General features: G+C 56.2%; 1 protein-coding gene across 8 annotated transcripts in view; it reads right to left on the bottom strand.

Moving 5' to 3' along the window:
* Positions 1-904: 904 nt before the first annotated feature.
* Positions 905-16,949, bottom strand: part of LCOR (ligand dependent nuclear receptor corepressor) — a 101,028-nt gene continuing 84,983 nt past the window's right edge. For all 8 annotated transcript variants that reach the window (XM_075504713.1, XM_075504712.1, XM_075504714.1 and 5 more), the window contains one exon: positions 905-12,386. In XM_075504713.1, the coding sequence (XP_075360828.1) occupies positions 7,883-12,386 (4,504 nt within the window). In that variant the 3' untranslated portion in view covers positions 905-7,882. The remainder of the gene's footprint in view (positions 12,387-16,949) is intronic.

Raw genomic sequence — 16,949 nt, 5'->3', positions numbered from 1 at the left:
TTTTAAACACACCTGTTCCAAAGGCAAAGGAAGCACGGGGCTGGCAAGGGGGTCCTGCAGGGACGGGACCCGGCAGCACTCCCCGCTCCACCCTCCAAAGTCAGGGACCCATCACCATAAAAGCAGCAATGATCCTGCTGTCGCTGCCCCACACAGGGAGCCGGGCTGGCGGGGATGCAGCCAGCAAACACTTTCAGGCAAAAAAGGGTTAAAAAAAAAAAAAGAAAAGAATAAAAATCCCAATCCACTTCAGAAAAAACAACCAAATGACCTCGAACCCCCTAGAAGGAGAATAAAAATTGCAGAACAGCAAGCAAATAAGCAAACCACCTTCTGGAGCCGGCACTGGGATTGTAACAGCGACAGCGGCGCGCTCCCGTGGGTCACCCATAACCGCAGGACGCGCAGGAGCCCCAAAGGCAGCTGCTCGCTGCAGTAATTTGCTAGCAGGAGTTTGCTATCGGTAACTACCTACCCTACCCCGGCCATTTTGGGGGGGTTCCTGGGGGTGCCGGCAGCCCCCCACCTCCTGCACCCCTGGGGACGCCTCCTTGGGCATCCCCAGGCCAAGAGACCCCCCTCCCATCCCGTGCTGGACCGACCCCCGCCGGGAGCGGGGTTATTCCCACCCGGCCCTGAGCCCCGACAGCCCTTGCCATCGAAGCAGACATTATTACTACAAATCTTATTGCTTGCAGTGCCCCCCACCCCGGGGAACAGCCATCCCGGCCGGCCACAGGAGCTCACCGCCCCCCCCGGGACCGTGGCCATCGACCAGGTCTGACATCATCAAAATGAGATGAAGAGGAAGAGTTAATGCTTCAACTTCGATGTGACATAAAAAAACCTAAACCAAACACCACCACCCCCCACCCCATCCCGTCCCGTCCCGTCCCCCCACGCAATAGCCAGCCCTTTGGTTGCGGCACGCAGGGCGATACAGCCCCACCAGCCGACACACCAGTCAGAACAAGAACCTGTGGAAAGCCCATGAAATAAATATTAAAAAAAACTATTTACAATATTAGATCTGTGAGCATGAAGTGAGAGAAAAATGCTTTTTCCTGCCCCATAAAAGCTTAAAAAGTAGGTTAGCATCCTGTCGCCTAGCACAACACTATCTTACATGGCACCTACACATAATATATATTCACATTTCATTTTAAAATTAGGTACTCTTACAAACAGACTTAGAAAACATTGGCTAGCAATGCAGCCCAAGGGACTGCCCAGCCTCCGGACCCACGCAGCGAACGCCGGCCGGCTGCATCCCAGCTCCTCCGGCTGTCCCCAAGCGTGCCCTGAATCGAAACCGCCAGCTGCCCCCCGCCGCCCTTTGAGGAGGGGGTGGAAGTGCTCGTGAAAGAGAGGGCTCGTCCGCGGGGAGGGGAGGAGGAAGGATGGGGACCGTGGTTTCTGCTAAGCCTAGGGGTGAGCTTAATACAAACAAGAACTCCTGAGAACATCTTAGAACAGATGGATTCATTTCACAACCACCAAGCTAAAGGATGGGCCGAACGGATGCTATGACACACGGGGAGGGGACGCGCGCGATGCGGGGACATCGTAGCCTCGTGGTTTGCTCAAAAAACCTACCGCTACAGGAAAAGCTGCAGTGGCGTTCCCTGGCAGGGCAGCCTACCCCCGCCTCGCTCCTGGGCCGTCCAGGCGTACAGCCCGAGGATGCGGACCCGAGGACGCCTCGGCTGGGGCTCAGCCCTCTTCCCCCAGCATGACCACGGCAGCGGAAAGGCGAGAGCCCGAGCCGGACGGCAGCACGCACCTCCCTGCTGCCCAGGCACTGCCCACGCCTGCGGGAGGCTGGGAACCGCGGCTTTCCCAGTCGCCTTCGACTGCGAATGCAGTTGTCAGGCTGAAAGAATACGAGCTGGAGAGAGAACCTGTCCATCAGTTAAAGTAGGGCAGCAGTACATCTGCGTCCTTCTGAGATTGCGTCTCTGTTTCCCGGGAGGTTACTAGAGGCTGGCAGAGCTTTCGGAAACGCCGGCATTTCCAGAGGTGCCATGCGAGCGGCTGGGACGTGACCTGGGCTGCAGCTTTGCTCATCCTCACGCCGGCAAAAAGCGGCTCGGGCAGCCTGCCAGCCCGCTCAGTCCAGCACCGCGCGGCTGCCCCCGGCACGGGGGGACGGGGATGTGGAAAGCAGCGGGGACGAGCTCATCCCACTCTCCCAGCTCACGGAGGATGACCAGCAACACGGTGGAAAGTTTGCTGAAAGCGTCAGCGCCGGCTAAACAGCTCTTTGGAGAAGGTTTGCTGCAAATGCATCTCACTGACGTGTTGGCAGTCGAACACAGAAACACCACTGCACGCAGCAAACACGAGCAAAAAAGGACCTCATTAGTGATGCATATAAACACGTGCACACCTTGGATATACTGCACGCACCCCATCAGCAGAGAAATGCACTCCAGGGCTGGCATTGCTAGACAGTACCCCAACAGCTACAGATAGAAGGAGTCATCCTGGGCTCAAACTGCTCTTGATGCAGCCCTCAACCCCCCAACAGATAAATTTTGACTCTGAGCTTGGCAAACCCAGCCCCTCCCGGAGTTTAGGTAAGATGGTGAGTTCCTGACTATGCAAAGTGTGAAGACCCGGAGATGCCAATGACAAGACGAGAGGAAAAGGTAATCACGCAAATGAGGGAGGGGGGCTGGCAGCAGAGGGACAGCAAGGACATCTGCGGAGGTGCAGAGCTAAGAAGATGCAGCTCCTGCTACATGGACCGGGGAGCTGGGATGGAGACTAGTTTCAAGGCTAGGATAAGAAAGTGGCCAGCAAGGAAATCCAAAGTAACAGAAAGAGGAGACGTCTGTTTTGTGGGACACAGCACTTGTGCTGAACTCGGGGCTGAGGACGCAGAGCAGGGAGCTGCGGGGTGCCCAGAGGAGGAGGAGCGCAATGAGGCTGCGGAGCGGAGGATGGCACTGTGGTAGTGCCAGTGGGCAGCTCTGCACCCTAGCAAACAGAAATGCCCTCGATGCCCGTGTGGAATAAGGTGATAAATCGTGTTGCTTATTTCCTTCCATTCATTAAGATCATCCGCAGCTCCCTGTGCATCCCTTGCGTTGCATAGAAGCTGCATTTATTGGAAACAGGCTGCTCTAAAGCAGGCCGTGCCTCAGCAGCACACCACCGCTGCCTCGCTGCAGAACGAAGAGAAACGAGTAGTGCCTGTCCCAAGTCGTTAACAAAGAGCAACAGGCTATATATATGGTATTACCTCTACTTATTTTTTTATCTCCTGTGCACTGTTATAGCTGAAACGTGGCTGCATGGAGAGAGAAAATCAGGAAGTCAATTGGGAAGGGAGCAATGCAACGTGATGACTGATCGGGCAAAAAAGAAAAGGAGAAAAAAAATTCAAACATCTGAGCATTGATAAAGAATACGGAGCTACCCAGGCAATGCCACCCTGCCAGGCAGTCACCTCACACGCAGACCCTTTAATTTGCTAGCGAATTAAATTGAAATTTAATTTTCTAGGAAATTACAGCATTCCTCCTTCCTGCCCCAAAATAAAGCACTCACAAAAGCAAGTGTGAAGCACGTTAAAAGCAGGTCTTGTAGTCAGCAAGACCTGGAAGCTACTACTGGTGTCAAGCAGAGAACATACACAGAAGAGGCAGAGGGGCCAAAGACAGCATCTCCCGGAGCAGTGACAGCAAGGAAAGGAGCCCGGCAAGGAGCTGGGGGTTTCCTCAGAGCAGAAAGCCTTAACGCTTTTCTAGAGATGACGACCACCCCTGGCCTACCTCACCCCTGGGGCAACCTCCTCTGGGGTAACCCAAAGGATTGCACGAATCTGTAATTTGGAGAATTTGTACTGAAGCACCAATATTCCCACCTCGAGGTGGGCTGGAGAGGTCATGCCCCACGTGCTTGCTGCAATAATTCAGCCACAGGCAATGGCTTCACCCTACCTATGCCTTGGCAAACAAGCCTGCTCTCCGTAAAAACTACCCTTGCGAGTTAGACCCACCACCCAGCGCGGCAGCTGCGGGAGGAAACGCTCCTGCCAGCTCCTCACAAACAGCATGATGTAGAGAAGAATCACTCCAGTTTTCCTCAACATTGTAATTTTTAAATAAGAGGGAGTTGTTGGGAGGAAAGGAGGAGGCAGAGAGCAGAGCAGCTCTGAGCAGGGTTTATGTGCCCGGCCGGGGAGAGCCCTGCAGAGGCTGCGGCGCCAGGGACCGGACCCAAGGACGGTGGAGCAGGGAGCCAGGGGGGTCCCTGCTGAGAAGACCCCAGACCATCTCACCCCCCGGGACAGCCCGGCTCGGCACATCCTGCAAACCTGCTGCTCCCTGTCCCTGCAGATGCCCGAGGTGCTGCTCTGCCGTCTGCCCACCTGAGCCAGGCGCCCACGAGGGACATGCAGAACATGCCTGGCCTGGGCTGGGGCAATTGTATTTAAAAATGGTTTTCTTTGAAAACAACCTCAGAATTATTTGCTTTCTCTTAATTCATTTTCTGAAGACAAGGATAACAATCCACAGCCCAGCCCAGAACCCTCTTTTCAGCCCCATCCTGACACAAAACACACCCTCTACCTTTCCTCATAAAAGGGAGCAGAAATTCAGATTTACACCTACGAGGCACAGCCCAGCTCCCATTAAAAGTCAGTAGGATCTTTGCACAGATTTCATGAGTATTACTCTTTGCACGGGACATGCTGGATCTAACGTGGGAAAGCCAGGGCTTGCTGAACGCCCCTGGCATGCCCCAGGGACGGACAGAGCTGCTGGTTGAAGGCAATCGGAGCCCGGGACAAGCTGCAGGTGCTTTGGGCCTCGGGCCACATTGCCTGCACACTGCCCAGCACGGCCAAGCCCACCTCGCTCCCTCCCGGAGCCCTGCGACTCCCTGCCTTTGGCACGGGAAATCTCCATCCAACCAAGCCGAAACACGGCAATACAACAGAAGACTACAGACCGAGACTGGAAGTTCGAAGGGGTGGGAGGAATACGGTTTTCCTTTTAGCATCTGATTTCTCCACCCAACAGGTCCTGGCCATTCCTCTCCAGAGCCGACGCCTGGCAAGGACGCTGCCGGGAAGCTCGGTGCGCTGATCCCACCGCCGCCTAAGCCAAGCAGCGCACGCCGAACTGGGACAGGCGCTCAGATGCTGCTCCGCTCCCGCACCAGTGTGACGCCTGCCATCTCCCAGCCTTGCCGAGCTCCAGCCAGCCGGTGCTGGTGAAGCCCCAGGGCGCAGGAAGGCAGCCGGGAGGCTGTAGCAGCAGCAGCAGCACCCCATCTAGAAAGACTCTCTCCGCTTGCTTTGTCGCGGTTTTTATCCTAATGAGGTTCCCACTCCCAGAAGCACAGAAGATGGAGAACCCGACAGCCTCCGTTTACCAGCAGCTAAAAAATGAAAGGGAGCAAGAGAGAGGGAAAGCCCCGAGGAGCGCTCGGCGCGTGGTGCCCAGCACGGCTCTGCAGCACAGCCCGGCGCGGGCGCTTCAGGAGCCATGGTGAAGGATGGGGAAAGGGGGGTTTGCTGCAGGGGAGCGGCGCGAGGAGCGGAGGTAAGAGGGGTGCTTGCACGCACGCCCGGCCCGGGGGAAGGAGGGGAAACCCCGAGCCCGTGCGCCTGCGGAGAGGCTGCCCCAGGCGCAGGGAAGAGGAGGGCCGTACGTACGGATGGAGAAGCAAGAGGGAAAGACAACCTGTGAGAAAGGTACAGATCAGTCATTTAACTGCCATCAGTGCCCTCCTGCCTCACACCTCTCCTGAAACGCTTTTAAATCTTTTCTGATGGAATGTTTGACATATTTAATGCATGCAGTAAAAATTAAAGTAATAGATAACTTCATATTAATCTGTACAGGGACTGACAGGCTAGATTTAATCACTTCCTAGCTGTTCAGAGAGTTAACTTATTCTAGCATGATTCAAAGGAAAGGTAAAGGATTTTTTTTTTTTTTTAAATCAGCCATTTCATAGTAAGAGAAAAGTGTGCCGCAGCCTCGTGTGCATTGGCGCTGGGGGAAGGGAATACCTGCAAGAGAGCCTGAGGTGCCCTGCGAAGGGCGTGCGAATCTCAAACGCCTGGTTTCATCCTCTATACTAAGCGGGTACAACGAAAGATTGAAAGATGATTATCTGCTTTCCACCTCCAGTCCCTGGGCTTTGGGATCTGGGGTTCAGTGCCGACTGTGAAAAGCAATTCCCATTCCCGTTGCGGCCGAGCCCGCTCTAGCCTCTGCCCCCGGGGCAGGAGTCTCTCGAACGCGTGGCCTGCCCTGGAGCCTTGCTCTGAGCAGGGACAAGGAGCTGAGCAAGGACCAGCAAGCGGCTGTTAAAGGCCAGGCAACCCCGGAGCCCACATGGTGCCCTCTTGGGCGTTGCTGCTTTCTGCATGGGAGGAGACTTGCATCTGGATTCCTGCGAACAAACTTTGTGCAGCAACGTGAAAGTGAAGCCGTGGCGATGCAATGGCTGAGCAGGGTCCTCTCCCCGAGCGCAGACCGCGGCAGTCCCTTCTCAGCCGCTGAGCTTTCCTGCCCGGCCGAGCCAGCGCAGCCACGCGCTCTGTGCACTTCTCACAGGTTTTTCTCAGAGGTGCTAGGCACCGTGACCCTGTTCTGCCACTGCAGACCCCCAGCTGGCTTTTAAAAGTGCTGCAGAGGCTCGCAGAGGAGCCCTGCAAAGGTGTCGTGGCAGGACAGGGCAGAGGCTTGGCCGCTTTCAGACTCCACAGCACCAGACACAGGCAAGGACAAACCGACCGCACCTTGCTAGTAAAAGGATGAAATGCAAATTACAGTAAAAAATAAACTCAAGTCAGTCCCTTCTCTCAACCCTATCCCAACTGCAAATCCTGGCTTAGGAGGGCGCTAGGCAAGACGTGCACAAGAGCACAGGGCGAGGGCCAGGTCTCCCCTGCTGCAGAGCACCAACATCAGAAAGAGCTCGAGCCCATAAAAAGGGAGAGATTCAACCTTCAGCGAAGCACTGCGGAAACTGCTTTGCCGTCAGAGACTACAGAAATCACCATGAGCGCAGCAAAATGGGAGAAGGAGGTCTGTCCAAAAGCAGGGCACGGCAGGACCGATTCACCCCTGAAGGCAGCAAGAAATAAAGACAGATACAGCCCAGCACACCCGCCCGGCAGCAGTGGATGCGGCAGCCTGGTACCCAGAGCCCCCGCAGCATCTCCTCTGCTGCCTCCGCCTGAGCGGGACCTCCCCACCCCACAGGCTGTGCAACGGGGGGCGAGGCTGCCATCAGCAGTACACACACCAGTAGCTAATTAATACTTTTATGCAGGTAACAGTATGGGACACCAGCAGCTGCTACTAACGAACCGACAAAGGACAGATTCGCCTTTCTCTCCCTCAGTGATGGGAAATGGTTTTGGTTTTGCTTTAAATGTCGCTAAGAAGACAGACAGAAGGAGGACTCTGAAGGAAAGGGAAATGTTTGTGTGCACCCAAAGGCTGCCGAAAGCTACTTCATGTGCACGAAGGTGGTTTTCTTTCTGCTACAGTACAAGTGCTTGTGCCTCAAGTATAAAACGCAAGCCTCCAAATCACACAGACGAGCTTCTTATTTTTATTTTTAAAGTGATAAATAAGGCACTGTACTTTTAACTAAAACTGCCTGGTTCCAAGTTTAAAAAAAACCCAAGGAACGTTCAAACTGCAGAAACTTCCTTCTGAACAGCAGAGCCAGACAGGCCGACCTCTTCTCTGTCCGAGACACATCTGCCAATGCCTAAAATCACGGGCGTTATCCTTTAACTGCGGATTTTTAAAGGCTTGCTACAGCTTATAAAAGCAGCTTTAGTTAATGCATGGTAAAGGGTTACTACTATACATCAGTTTTGTACATGGCTACCGGTTCTTCGCTATTTCGGATCCAGTCGCGAGCGCTTGCTGTGCGAACAGTCCACTTTTGCCCTCAGCTTCCTCTTGCCCTGTGACCCGCTGCTCTCCTGCATCTTCTTCATGGACCTCGTCAGGGTCTTCCCACCGCTGGGCTTCTTGTTGGCCAGCTTCTGCGACCGCGTGGAGGACTCCCCCAGGGGCTTCTGCTTTGGGGACTTGGCCAGCTCCTCGTGGCCGGCGGGCAGCACGGCCCGTCTGCTCGTGTTCTCCTTGCCCTTCCGCATGGAGAGCCGCACCTTCTCCAGCTGCCTTTTCGGGGCTCTCTTCTCTTTCAAAGACATTTTTCTAGCCAGCTTATTGCTCCTCTCCATGGCAGCCTGCTTTCGGGTGGCAGGAGCTTTCGCGCTGACCTCCGAATGCTTTATTTTACTGGCCTTCTTGGCAGGCAGCTTGTCCTTGGTGGAGGAGCCAGACCGCTCCTGGGTGCTCCCGCTCTCCTTCAGCGTCCTCTTCTTCCTGCTGAGCTGGAGATCAGCTTTGGGCGAGGGGTCCTCCTGGGACCTGCTCTTCCCCTTCCGCCCCTTCCCCGCCCCATCCACTGATGGAGATTTAGCAGGAAAGGCGTCTGCTTTGATCTGCAAGGCCAACTTTGGAGACATCAGTGGGTTGATGCACACGCTTTTCCGGCTCTGCTTGCTCTCCAGGGACAGGTGGTCCCCCAGACCATCGCTCTTCTTCTCTGCCTTCACCATGCGGTGCTGGGCTCGCAGCTTGCCGCGCAGGTTAGAGTACTTGCGCAGGATCCTGGTGCTGGCCTGCGTGGGCAAGCTGGGGGCAGGCTGGATGGTTTTGTCTTCGCTCAGGTCCTCGGCACTGGCGTCGGTGGGAGACGGCTGGCTGGGAGCAGTGGCTTCTTCAGCCTCTGCTTTATCGGCGTTCTCCCGAATTTTGGCCCAAAGCTTTTGGTTCTTCAGGTTATTCCGAGCCGGGGTAGTGGCGGCGAACTTCTTGAGGTGTTTTTTCAAACGTTCAGCTTGCAGTGAGCTGGGATAGAGACTGGAAGAGGAATATTTCTGCATGGGGACTTTGATGGGGGGCATCTCTCCTGGGAGACGGGTGTTGAGTTTTTTCACGATCACTAGAGACCTGGTTTCAGTCGTCTCCAGAAACCACTGGCAGATGTCGGACAGCTTAAAGGCCTTCATAAACAGCATCTGGACAGGAGAAAGCTTCTGCACTTCCAGCGAGCCTCTACTTTTCCGTGTCCTTTTCTTGCTTTTCCAAATCTCTTTCAGTTTGTCGGCTTTGTTCTTTACCTTGGGGGTTGGCTGCACCTCCTTCTCCAGCTGAATCCAGCCCTTCTGAACTTTCATGTACTGGGCGTTGAACTCGGCAATGAGTTCCTGGTTCTCCTCTTCAGCACACCACTCCATGAACTTTGGTTTGCTGTCAGCCATGTCTATGTCCTCCAACGCCAGGGAGTCGTCATTCCCTGAACTGCATTCGTCCCTCGGTTTGGGGGTCGCTTGCATAGACTCCTTCCCTGGTGTGCTCTTTTTTGCAGTGTCCACGGATGTGGGTGCGTGTCTTAAGTTATAAAACTGCAGGGCGACCTTTTTATGCTTCGCAGTCTTTGCTGGAAGATGCTTGCTTCCACCTCTGCTGCTGGGACACGGAGGTGAATTGGCCACCAGCTCGTAGCTCTCCAGCTTGCCCGTGTCCATGGCACCGTTGGAGCTCTCCTCGTCCTTTGCGCTGGCATTGCCTGGTTTCACATCCACTTGCTCGGCATCATTTGCAGGCATGCTGCTCTCTGGAGGGAGGAGAATGCTTTGCTTCTCAGAATCAGCCTGGACGCTGATTTCCAGCATCTCATCTGGTTGACTTTGACTGCCGTTAGCAGGGGGGTCGTCTTTAGAGGAATTTTCTCCCTCTGCCGCAGTCTCTTTTGCTAAGAAGCTTTTATAGGTTTGTCTGGTAGTGACACCATTCTCCTCGCCTGGCCGCTGCTCAGCGATGCTCTCTGGAGCCTGGCCGGTGCCTGGCTCCTCGCTGGTTTTGAGCAGCGCGTTGGGGAAGCAGTCGTTTGGGAAGTGCATGGATGCTGCCCCATCCAGGTGCACTTCCCTCTTGAATCGCTTAGCGCCAGAGCTCTTGGAGAGTTTGATCTGAAGGCAAGGAAGCTGCACAGAGCTGGAAGAACCAGAGTCCTCAGCACTGCCCTCGGCGGGTGACTGGGATTGCTGGCTTCGGAGACGCCGGTCTGATGCCACAAGCACCCTCCTGCCTTTCTTTCGCTTCTTGTCTAGACTGTCTTTGGAAGAAACACAGTCTTTCCTTGCAGTGTCCGAGCCGTCGGGTTCAGGCGGCGTTTCCCCTTCAATGGGCTCTTTTTCAGCTGCTGGGCTGTTGTTCAGCACTGCCTCCCCTTCCGAGATTTCGGGGAGGGCCGTGCTGGCTGGCACAGCCTCCTCTTGCTCAAGGGAGCCGTCACCCGCCATGCCCGATAATTCGGCTTCTGGTTCAGCATCGATGCTTTTGTTCACATCCACACACTGCAAGGTGGCAGGGGGCTCTGGGGGGCTCCCCCCATCCGCAGTGGCAGGGGGCTCATCAGGAGCCTGCTGGCCTGGAGAGTGTGGGGAGGGCTCTGCCGGACGCAGCCCGCAAGGCTCCGCGTCTCCCGCACCTGGAAGCTGGGCAGGATCCCTGGCACCATCATGGGCCGGGGGTGCTGTGTCCGCAGCGGCGGAGGGCTGCAAGAGGGACTTTGGCTCCGGGCTGGGGGGGAGGTCCGGATCAGTTTGTACATCAGAGCCTGGGCAACCTTTCTCCTCGCTGGGTGCTTCTGAGACGGGAAGAGCAGCAAAATCGGCAGCCTGCCCGCCGCCACTGCCATCCGCGGAGGAGCCCAGGCTGCTGACAGCCTCCCACGGGACAGTGCCTCCCGCTCTCGTCCCCCCTCCTTCGGCGGGAGGGGAGCCGGGGGGCGGCGAGCCGGCCGAGCCTTCCTCTTTCTGGGGGCTGGGTGGAGCAGAGAGGGAGAAGAAGGGCACGGCCATGGCAGCTTCCCTCGACCGCAGCGCCCGGGTATCCCGGGGCTGCACAGAGCTCGGTTCAGCTCTCTCTTTCGCTTCTCGGCTGGTTGGTGCCCCTTTAGCCAGGAGCCTCAGGGAAACCCTCTTCTCTCCTTCCCGTCCTGCCCCTGCAGACCCCCCCACCGAGAGCACCAGCGGTGGCTTAGCGCTTACGAGGGTCTCTGTTCGCAGCGCCGGGCTGCTGCCCCTCTCCTCCGCCCGGGAGCTCTTAACCAGCGTGCGGACAGTCGGGAGCTCGCAGCACTCCCCGTTGAAGTAGTACCCCCGCGTGCTCTTCCTCGCCGTCTTGCGGGACGACACCGACCGCTGGCTCTCGAAATGGCACTCGGTGATGGGCTGGCTGATGTAGACCACGTCGCACTGGTTGTCATAGTCGTTGATCCTCAGCCCCGACGCCTTCTTGCTCTTCCGAGTGGATCTGAGGGAGGTTGCCTTGGCGCGGGGGTGCCCGCCGGGGGTCCGGTGGGCGGCTGGTGCGGCGCCGGCAGGCAGCCAGCCCTCTTTGGACTTGTCGAGCGGGCCCTTGTCAGCCGGGTGCAGGTGGCAGCCTGCCTTGCCCTTGGCCACGGCGTGCAGGTGGTTTTCTTGCTTTGGTCTCGCATCTTGTTCTTTTGCGTCTAAGTCCTGGTGCAAAGATGCTTTCGAGCTGCATTGCAAAGTGTTCTCTTTGTCGGCTCTGCGAGGGGGGGTCACCGCAAAGCCGGGATCCCAGGACTCTTCCGGCAGAGCTCTGAAAGAGTTCTTTTGGGACCCCAGACAGCTGTCTAAGCTGTCCTCGCTGCCATTCACATTTGCCATTTTGACCGAGATATAACCTTCCACGAGAGTCTTACCTGCTAGCTGCTCTTTATTGTCCTCACACTTTCTGACACCGGCTTCTTGCTCGTGTCCAGCAGCTTGCTGCCCTTCCAGGCTCTTTGCAGCATGATGGAAATTCAAAGAGGAAGAGTTCAACGTGCTGAGGTATCCTTGGGTGGAGCTATCCTTTGGACTAGCAGAACGAAGCCTGGTGATGGGGAGCTCGGAGAAGTCCCTTCTCAAAGCAGGACTGGAGCTCTCTGCTCTGTCCAGAGACTTGAGCTCCGCTGGCTGCTTCGGGGCTTGTCCTGTAACATGCAGGGGGCCATCAGTCCCCGACTGTCCTGGGTCCAAGGAAGAAGGGGGCTTTGATTCAGTACAAGTAGCACCCTTATCCTGATTTTCAGTGCTTCGCTGGCTACAACCAGAGCCACAAGTAGAGGCCTCCATGCTCTCGGATTCAGACAACTGCTGGCCTTCAGAGTCTGGTTGTACTTCAGTGTATATGTCGTTTAGCACACGAATGAATTGCTTCTGGTGATGCGTACACAGTCTGACCATAAACTTTTCCAGTGGAGACTTCGGCTGATTGTTAGAGTCTATTGCTATTGTCTCTGCTGCATCCTCACTAGAGAGACAAAGAGAGAAGCAATCAGTAACATGTCCCAGGGAATAAAAGTTTATGCTGCAAAACTGGAATAACCCTTCTCCTCCCACTCAGGCATATCTCTTGCCTGACCTCCAGGTGAGATCAAGCCTCCTGTTGTCATGGGGCTGGCAGGTATCCCTTCAGTCCCCAGCATGCACACTTAGTATGCATACTGCTGGCAGGACACAGACTGCACTCCTGTTTGTCTCCCACTGCCACAGCACCCATAATTACACTTCTGCCCAGGACATCCTGGTGTGTAGGCACCATGTGACATGTTCAAAGCAAACCTAAATTTCCCAGTGAGAATCAGATTTAGTATCTGAACGGTGCCGGTGTAGAAGGCCCAGCACTCCTGGGACCCACCAGGGTGACTGCACACCTCTGCATGCTCGATCTGCACAGCCAGGCTGGGTGGGAGCGGAGCAGCGTCCCAGCTAGGCAGCCAGATGCCAGAAATCTTGAACTACTGTAAGTCTTCAAATTCTGCTTATGTCTTGGTGGCAGAAGATGGGTCTAGGGCAAACTGAGCAGATCTGAGCCTCCTCTGTAATTGCTGCAGAAATTTTGGTGACCTCCCAGCCTGCAGGATGTGCAGGCAGCAACGCACCCTTGCATGGCGTGGTGCCTTGCCATTTGCACGGACCCTTGATTTGCTGCCATTTAATAAAGTGGATCTGCAGCTGGTGGGCTGACTGTCAACACGCAGTGGTCGCTCAGAAAGGTGTGCTTCTACAGCACAGGGTCACTGCCACTAGCTAGCTCTCAAACCAAGGCGATTATCATTTACCTGCTTGGCAGAGGCAATTAATTAGGACTTATCGGTGGAGAGGTTCAGGGGTAATTACCCAGTGTTTGCATGAACTTGTTTGTTAGATGTGCAACGCCAGGTGCTGTTATGGAGACCGTATCTGCTCCCAACGGCAGCGCAGGCGATTCCCACCCAGTCCCTGCCACGCCGAGGGGGCTGCGCGCCTTGGCACCCACGCTGTTTGGCACGGGATCTTTGCCAGCAACGCCGGGTTGCTTTGCAGTAACAGTTGCACTTTGCACCTCCTGGCCTTGTACCAGAGGAGTGAAAGTCGTCGTCCCCCCCCTCCCCAGCCGTGCTCTCCACCCCCAGCATCGGATGCCGACCTCGCTCGCTCGGCTGGGTCAAGGGGGGCAACGCTTATCACAGGGTTCGGGGCCAGGGTGGGGAAAAGCAGCTTTATCTAGAGTGGGTCTTCCCTCCCCACGCTGCCAGGCGCAGGGCTCGACAGGCAGACAGGGAGGAAGAGCCCCGGGTCGGAGCAGCCGTCAGCGGAGAGGAGGAGGATGGAAAGCCAGGGACCAGAGCCGGCCGTGCTCAGTGCCAGCTGGCGTGCCGGAGCCAGCCCTGGGCAGCCCTCACCTGCTGCTTACTTACTGCTTGCTGGCTGCTTTCTTTGAACTGACAAGTGCCGGGGAGGCACCGCCAGCAACCCGCTTCCCCCAGCTCGTGGGGTCTGCTCCCAAACTTGGCAAAGGGCAGGGAAAGGCGCCCAGGGGCCACTTTGGGCTCCGGGCTGGCCAGGTGGCACCCGGTCTCCTCTTCACCCAGAAATGCTAGGCTGCAGCCAAGCCTGCCCTGAGCATCTGCTAGCCAGCCCTTTGCTTTCCAGTTTGCCCAAATTTTTAAGCATAACAAGGCTTTGCCTCTCAACCACGGCCATTCAGTTTCCTTTAAGGCTTCTTGGGCAAGGTTTTCCCAAAACCGCCTGGAAAGGCTGAGCGAGCTTGGCTCGCCGAATGTGCTCCAGCACCTCCAGAACATACTCCCGGGGTTAGCAATAAACAACGTACCTCGAGACTGCTTTACTACACCCGGGCGAGAAAAATGCCCTCCAGCAACCGTCTCGACTGGTTCTACCTGGCGCTGCGATGACTTTCAATTTGCAATGCCTGGGATTAGTTTAAATAAAAATGCTCAGGTACAACCTGGCCCCTCTCCAGAGCCCTGCATGGGAAGGGTTATGTCAGCCAGGATCTCTTACACAGCCCAGCTCCTCCCCTTGCCCTGCTGAATAACAAAGGGGATAAAAAACCTTTCGCCCCCCGCCCCTTGCAAGAGGAGGGCTTGGAGCTGGGGGCTTTGCGAAGAGGCAGAGCTCAGCACGACTTTTTTTCCACCTTTGCAAAGAGGGCGGTTGCTTTCCTCTTACCTGCTCGCAAGCCCAGCTCCTAAGAGCGGCAGCCATCTTCCCCCAGCGAGCCTGAATTTATAACGGCGGCAGCAGAGGTGTGGCCCTGCCCCGGCCCACCCCATCGCCACGCTCCCGGGGCAGCCTTGGGAAGCGGTTTCGGTGGCAAAACAGCCAACTCCCTCCTTGCCGGGGCACCTTCGGGTGCTACACCCAAATGGCTGCGAAGGAAGAGCCCATGGCATAGGCGAAGTGGTTGCTTGGGTGGGTGGCGAGGAAGAAAAGATGAGATACTGGCTGGGAGGTAGACTGCGGGTCTGTGTACGGAGCCCCTAGTTTGGGAGAAGGGACCAAAGAGGCCGGGCACGGTCCTTCCTCGCCTTGCAGTAGCGATGCCGAACGCAGCCGGTCGCAGGTCACGCCTGCTTTGCACAGGCATGCGGGGCTGGAAAAGACCCACGTCCTGCTCGTATGGCAAAGGGGACCTGGGCTCCCCGGTCCTAAAGGCTCCAGGTGGCATTTCTGCCTTGCCTTCACCTAGTTTCTTCCTCTGAAGTATGACTGAGGCCATAGTGCTCATTTGCCCCACTGTACTCCAAGGAGTCAATCTCAGATATATACAGCTTGTCAAGCTGTAAATTTAAAAAACAGAGATAAATATATTATTCCTGCTTGATAAAGGAAATAAATCCATTCAGCCTCAACGCCCTTTGTCCTTAGAAGACCCATTTCACGCTCAGCGACACAGTTCACCTGCTTCTTGCAGGCGCGTTGCATTCAGCGTCCTCTGCTTTCACATCACTTTGGCTCAAAGATAGGCTGCAACTTCTCGCCTTAGGCTCATCTGCTCCTTTCTCAGCCCAGTCCCGGTTTGGGTGCTGCAGGCAGTATCCCCTTTTTCTCAGTTTCAAAGGATAACCTTGGGGCAGAGCCCTCCCCACCACCTGCAGCCAGGCTCTGAGCACAGCTGGATCCCACCTCGGTCCTTCCTCTCCCCGCGCCCCTGGGGCACCGAGCCCCAGCCTGTGCCTCTCCATCCCCAGATCTCCCAGACACGGCTCTGTGCTCCCTGGGACCTGATAATCTGTGCGCCTCGGTAGCTGCTCAGCATTTCCCACCATTCCTGTCTGTTCTGGCTATTACTACTAAATAAAACATGCCCATGGCCATCCTCTTGCCTGGCAGCCGATGGACGCAGGATTGCCCGCATCCTCACTACTTAAGGCAGTTTCGGAGAAGAGCTTGTTTCATGCTCAGGTGTAATAGAAGAGTTTATTTCAAGTGCCCCACGGCTTCAGGCAGGGTTGCTTACGGACTGTGTAAACTGTTGCAGAGAAACTATTTATTTACGTGGCTTATCAGAGAGGAGAGGAGAGGTGAGCTGATTGCAGAGCTGAAGTGCCTTCCCGGGGGAAGGTGCCAGCTACTAACAGGTTCCTCAGCCCTGCTGGTAAAGGCGCAGCGGGAGTTGAAGACCGACTGGCAAATGCAGAGGATGGGAATTGGGAACATGGTTTTAAACAGGAGGAAGAATTGTTCTCGGGAGGCAGATACCCCTGTCTCTGAAGAGCCTGCCTTTCGGGAGGCACAGGCCAGCCCAGCAGAAGCTGCTGGGCTCGGCAGACAAGCGAGGGAGCCCAGGGCTGCCCGTACCGTCTGCAGCCTTCCCCTCGGCGCCTGTGCTCACCCCTTCCCACGGGGCTTGGTCTGAGGCTCTCTTAGCTTTGGGCGTGCAGGAGGAATGTGTCATCTCTCTCAAGGGCTGGAGAAGCCACAAGCCTACTGCAGCTCCGTGGCCGGGAGAGGTGACTTACTGGGGACCCTCTATCCCTATAGCCAAGCTGCAAGCACAGTCACAAACCCGTAGGGGGTACCCAGAAGGATTCACTGCGATGGGAAAGACAACCCACCTGCCAGTGAGCTTTCCTGCAGAGCCTGGGAGATGGCAGGTCTGCCCTTTCTGGCCGCCAGCCTCGACGGCTGCCGACACACGGCTGTGGCTGCTGGGGGGTCCTGTGCCGCAACGCCCCGCTTCCAGCCCCGCTGCACGTGTCGCCCCGTGCCAGCAGAAGACACCCCGGCATCCCAAGCAAATCTTATCACCTGAGCCCCTCGCTATCTCCTGTCCCTTCTAGCTTTCCCAGGGCAGCCCTGTTCTCTCCTCCTTCTCCGCCTGCCGCAGAAGGTGTCAGAGGCATCAAGGGGCAGGAGCTGTCAGAGACACAAATGGAGCTGTTGCTACGCAACCCTGGCGGTGCAGCAATTAACGCTGGGGAAAACGTGCTGTGCTCTAAAGCTATTTGCATAGCTGCGTGCTGCAATACATTTGTTTGCATTGTGCCTCTACTGTTTAGTGGAGTTTGAAGTCAACCCTCCCCCA

This window comes from Mycteria americana, chromosome 6, assembly GCF_035582795.1.
Source record: "Mycteria americana isolate JAX WOST 10 ecotype Jacksonville Zoo and Gardens chromosome 6, USCA_MyAme_1.0, whole genome shotgun sequence".
NCBI classification, from domain to species: Eukaryota; Metazoa; Chordata; class Aves; order Ciconiiformes; family Ciconiidae; genus Mycteria; species Mycteria americana.
Note: the sequence above shows the minus strand (reverse complement) of the source record. Positions and strands in the feature narration are given on the sequence as shown.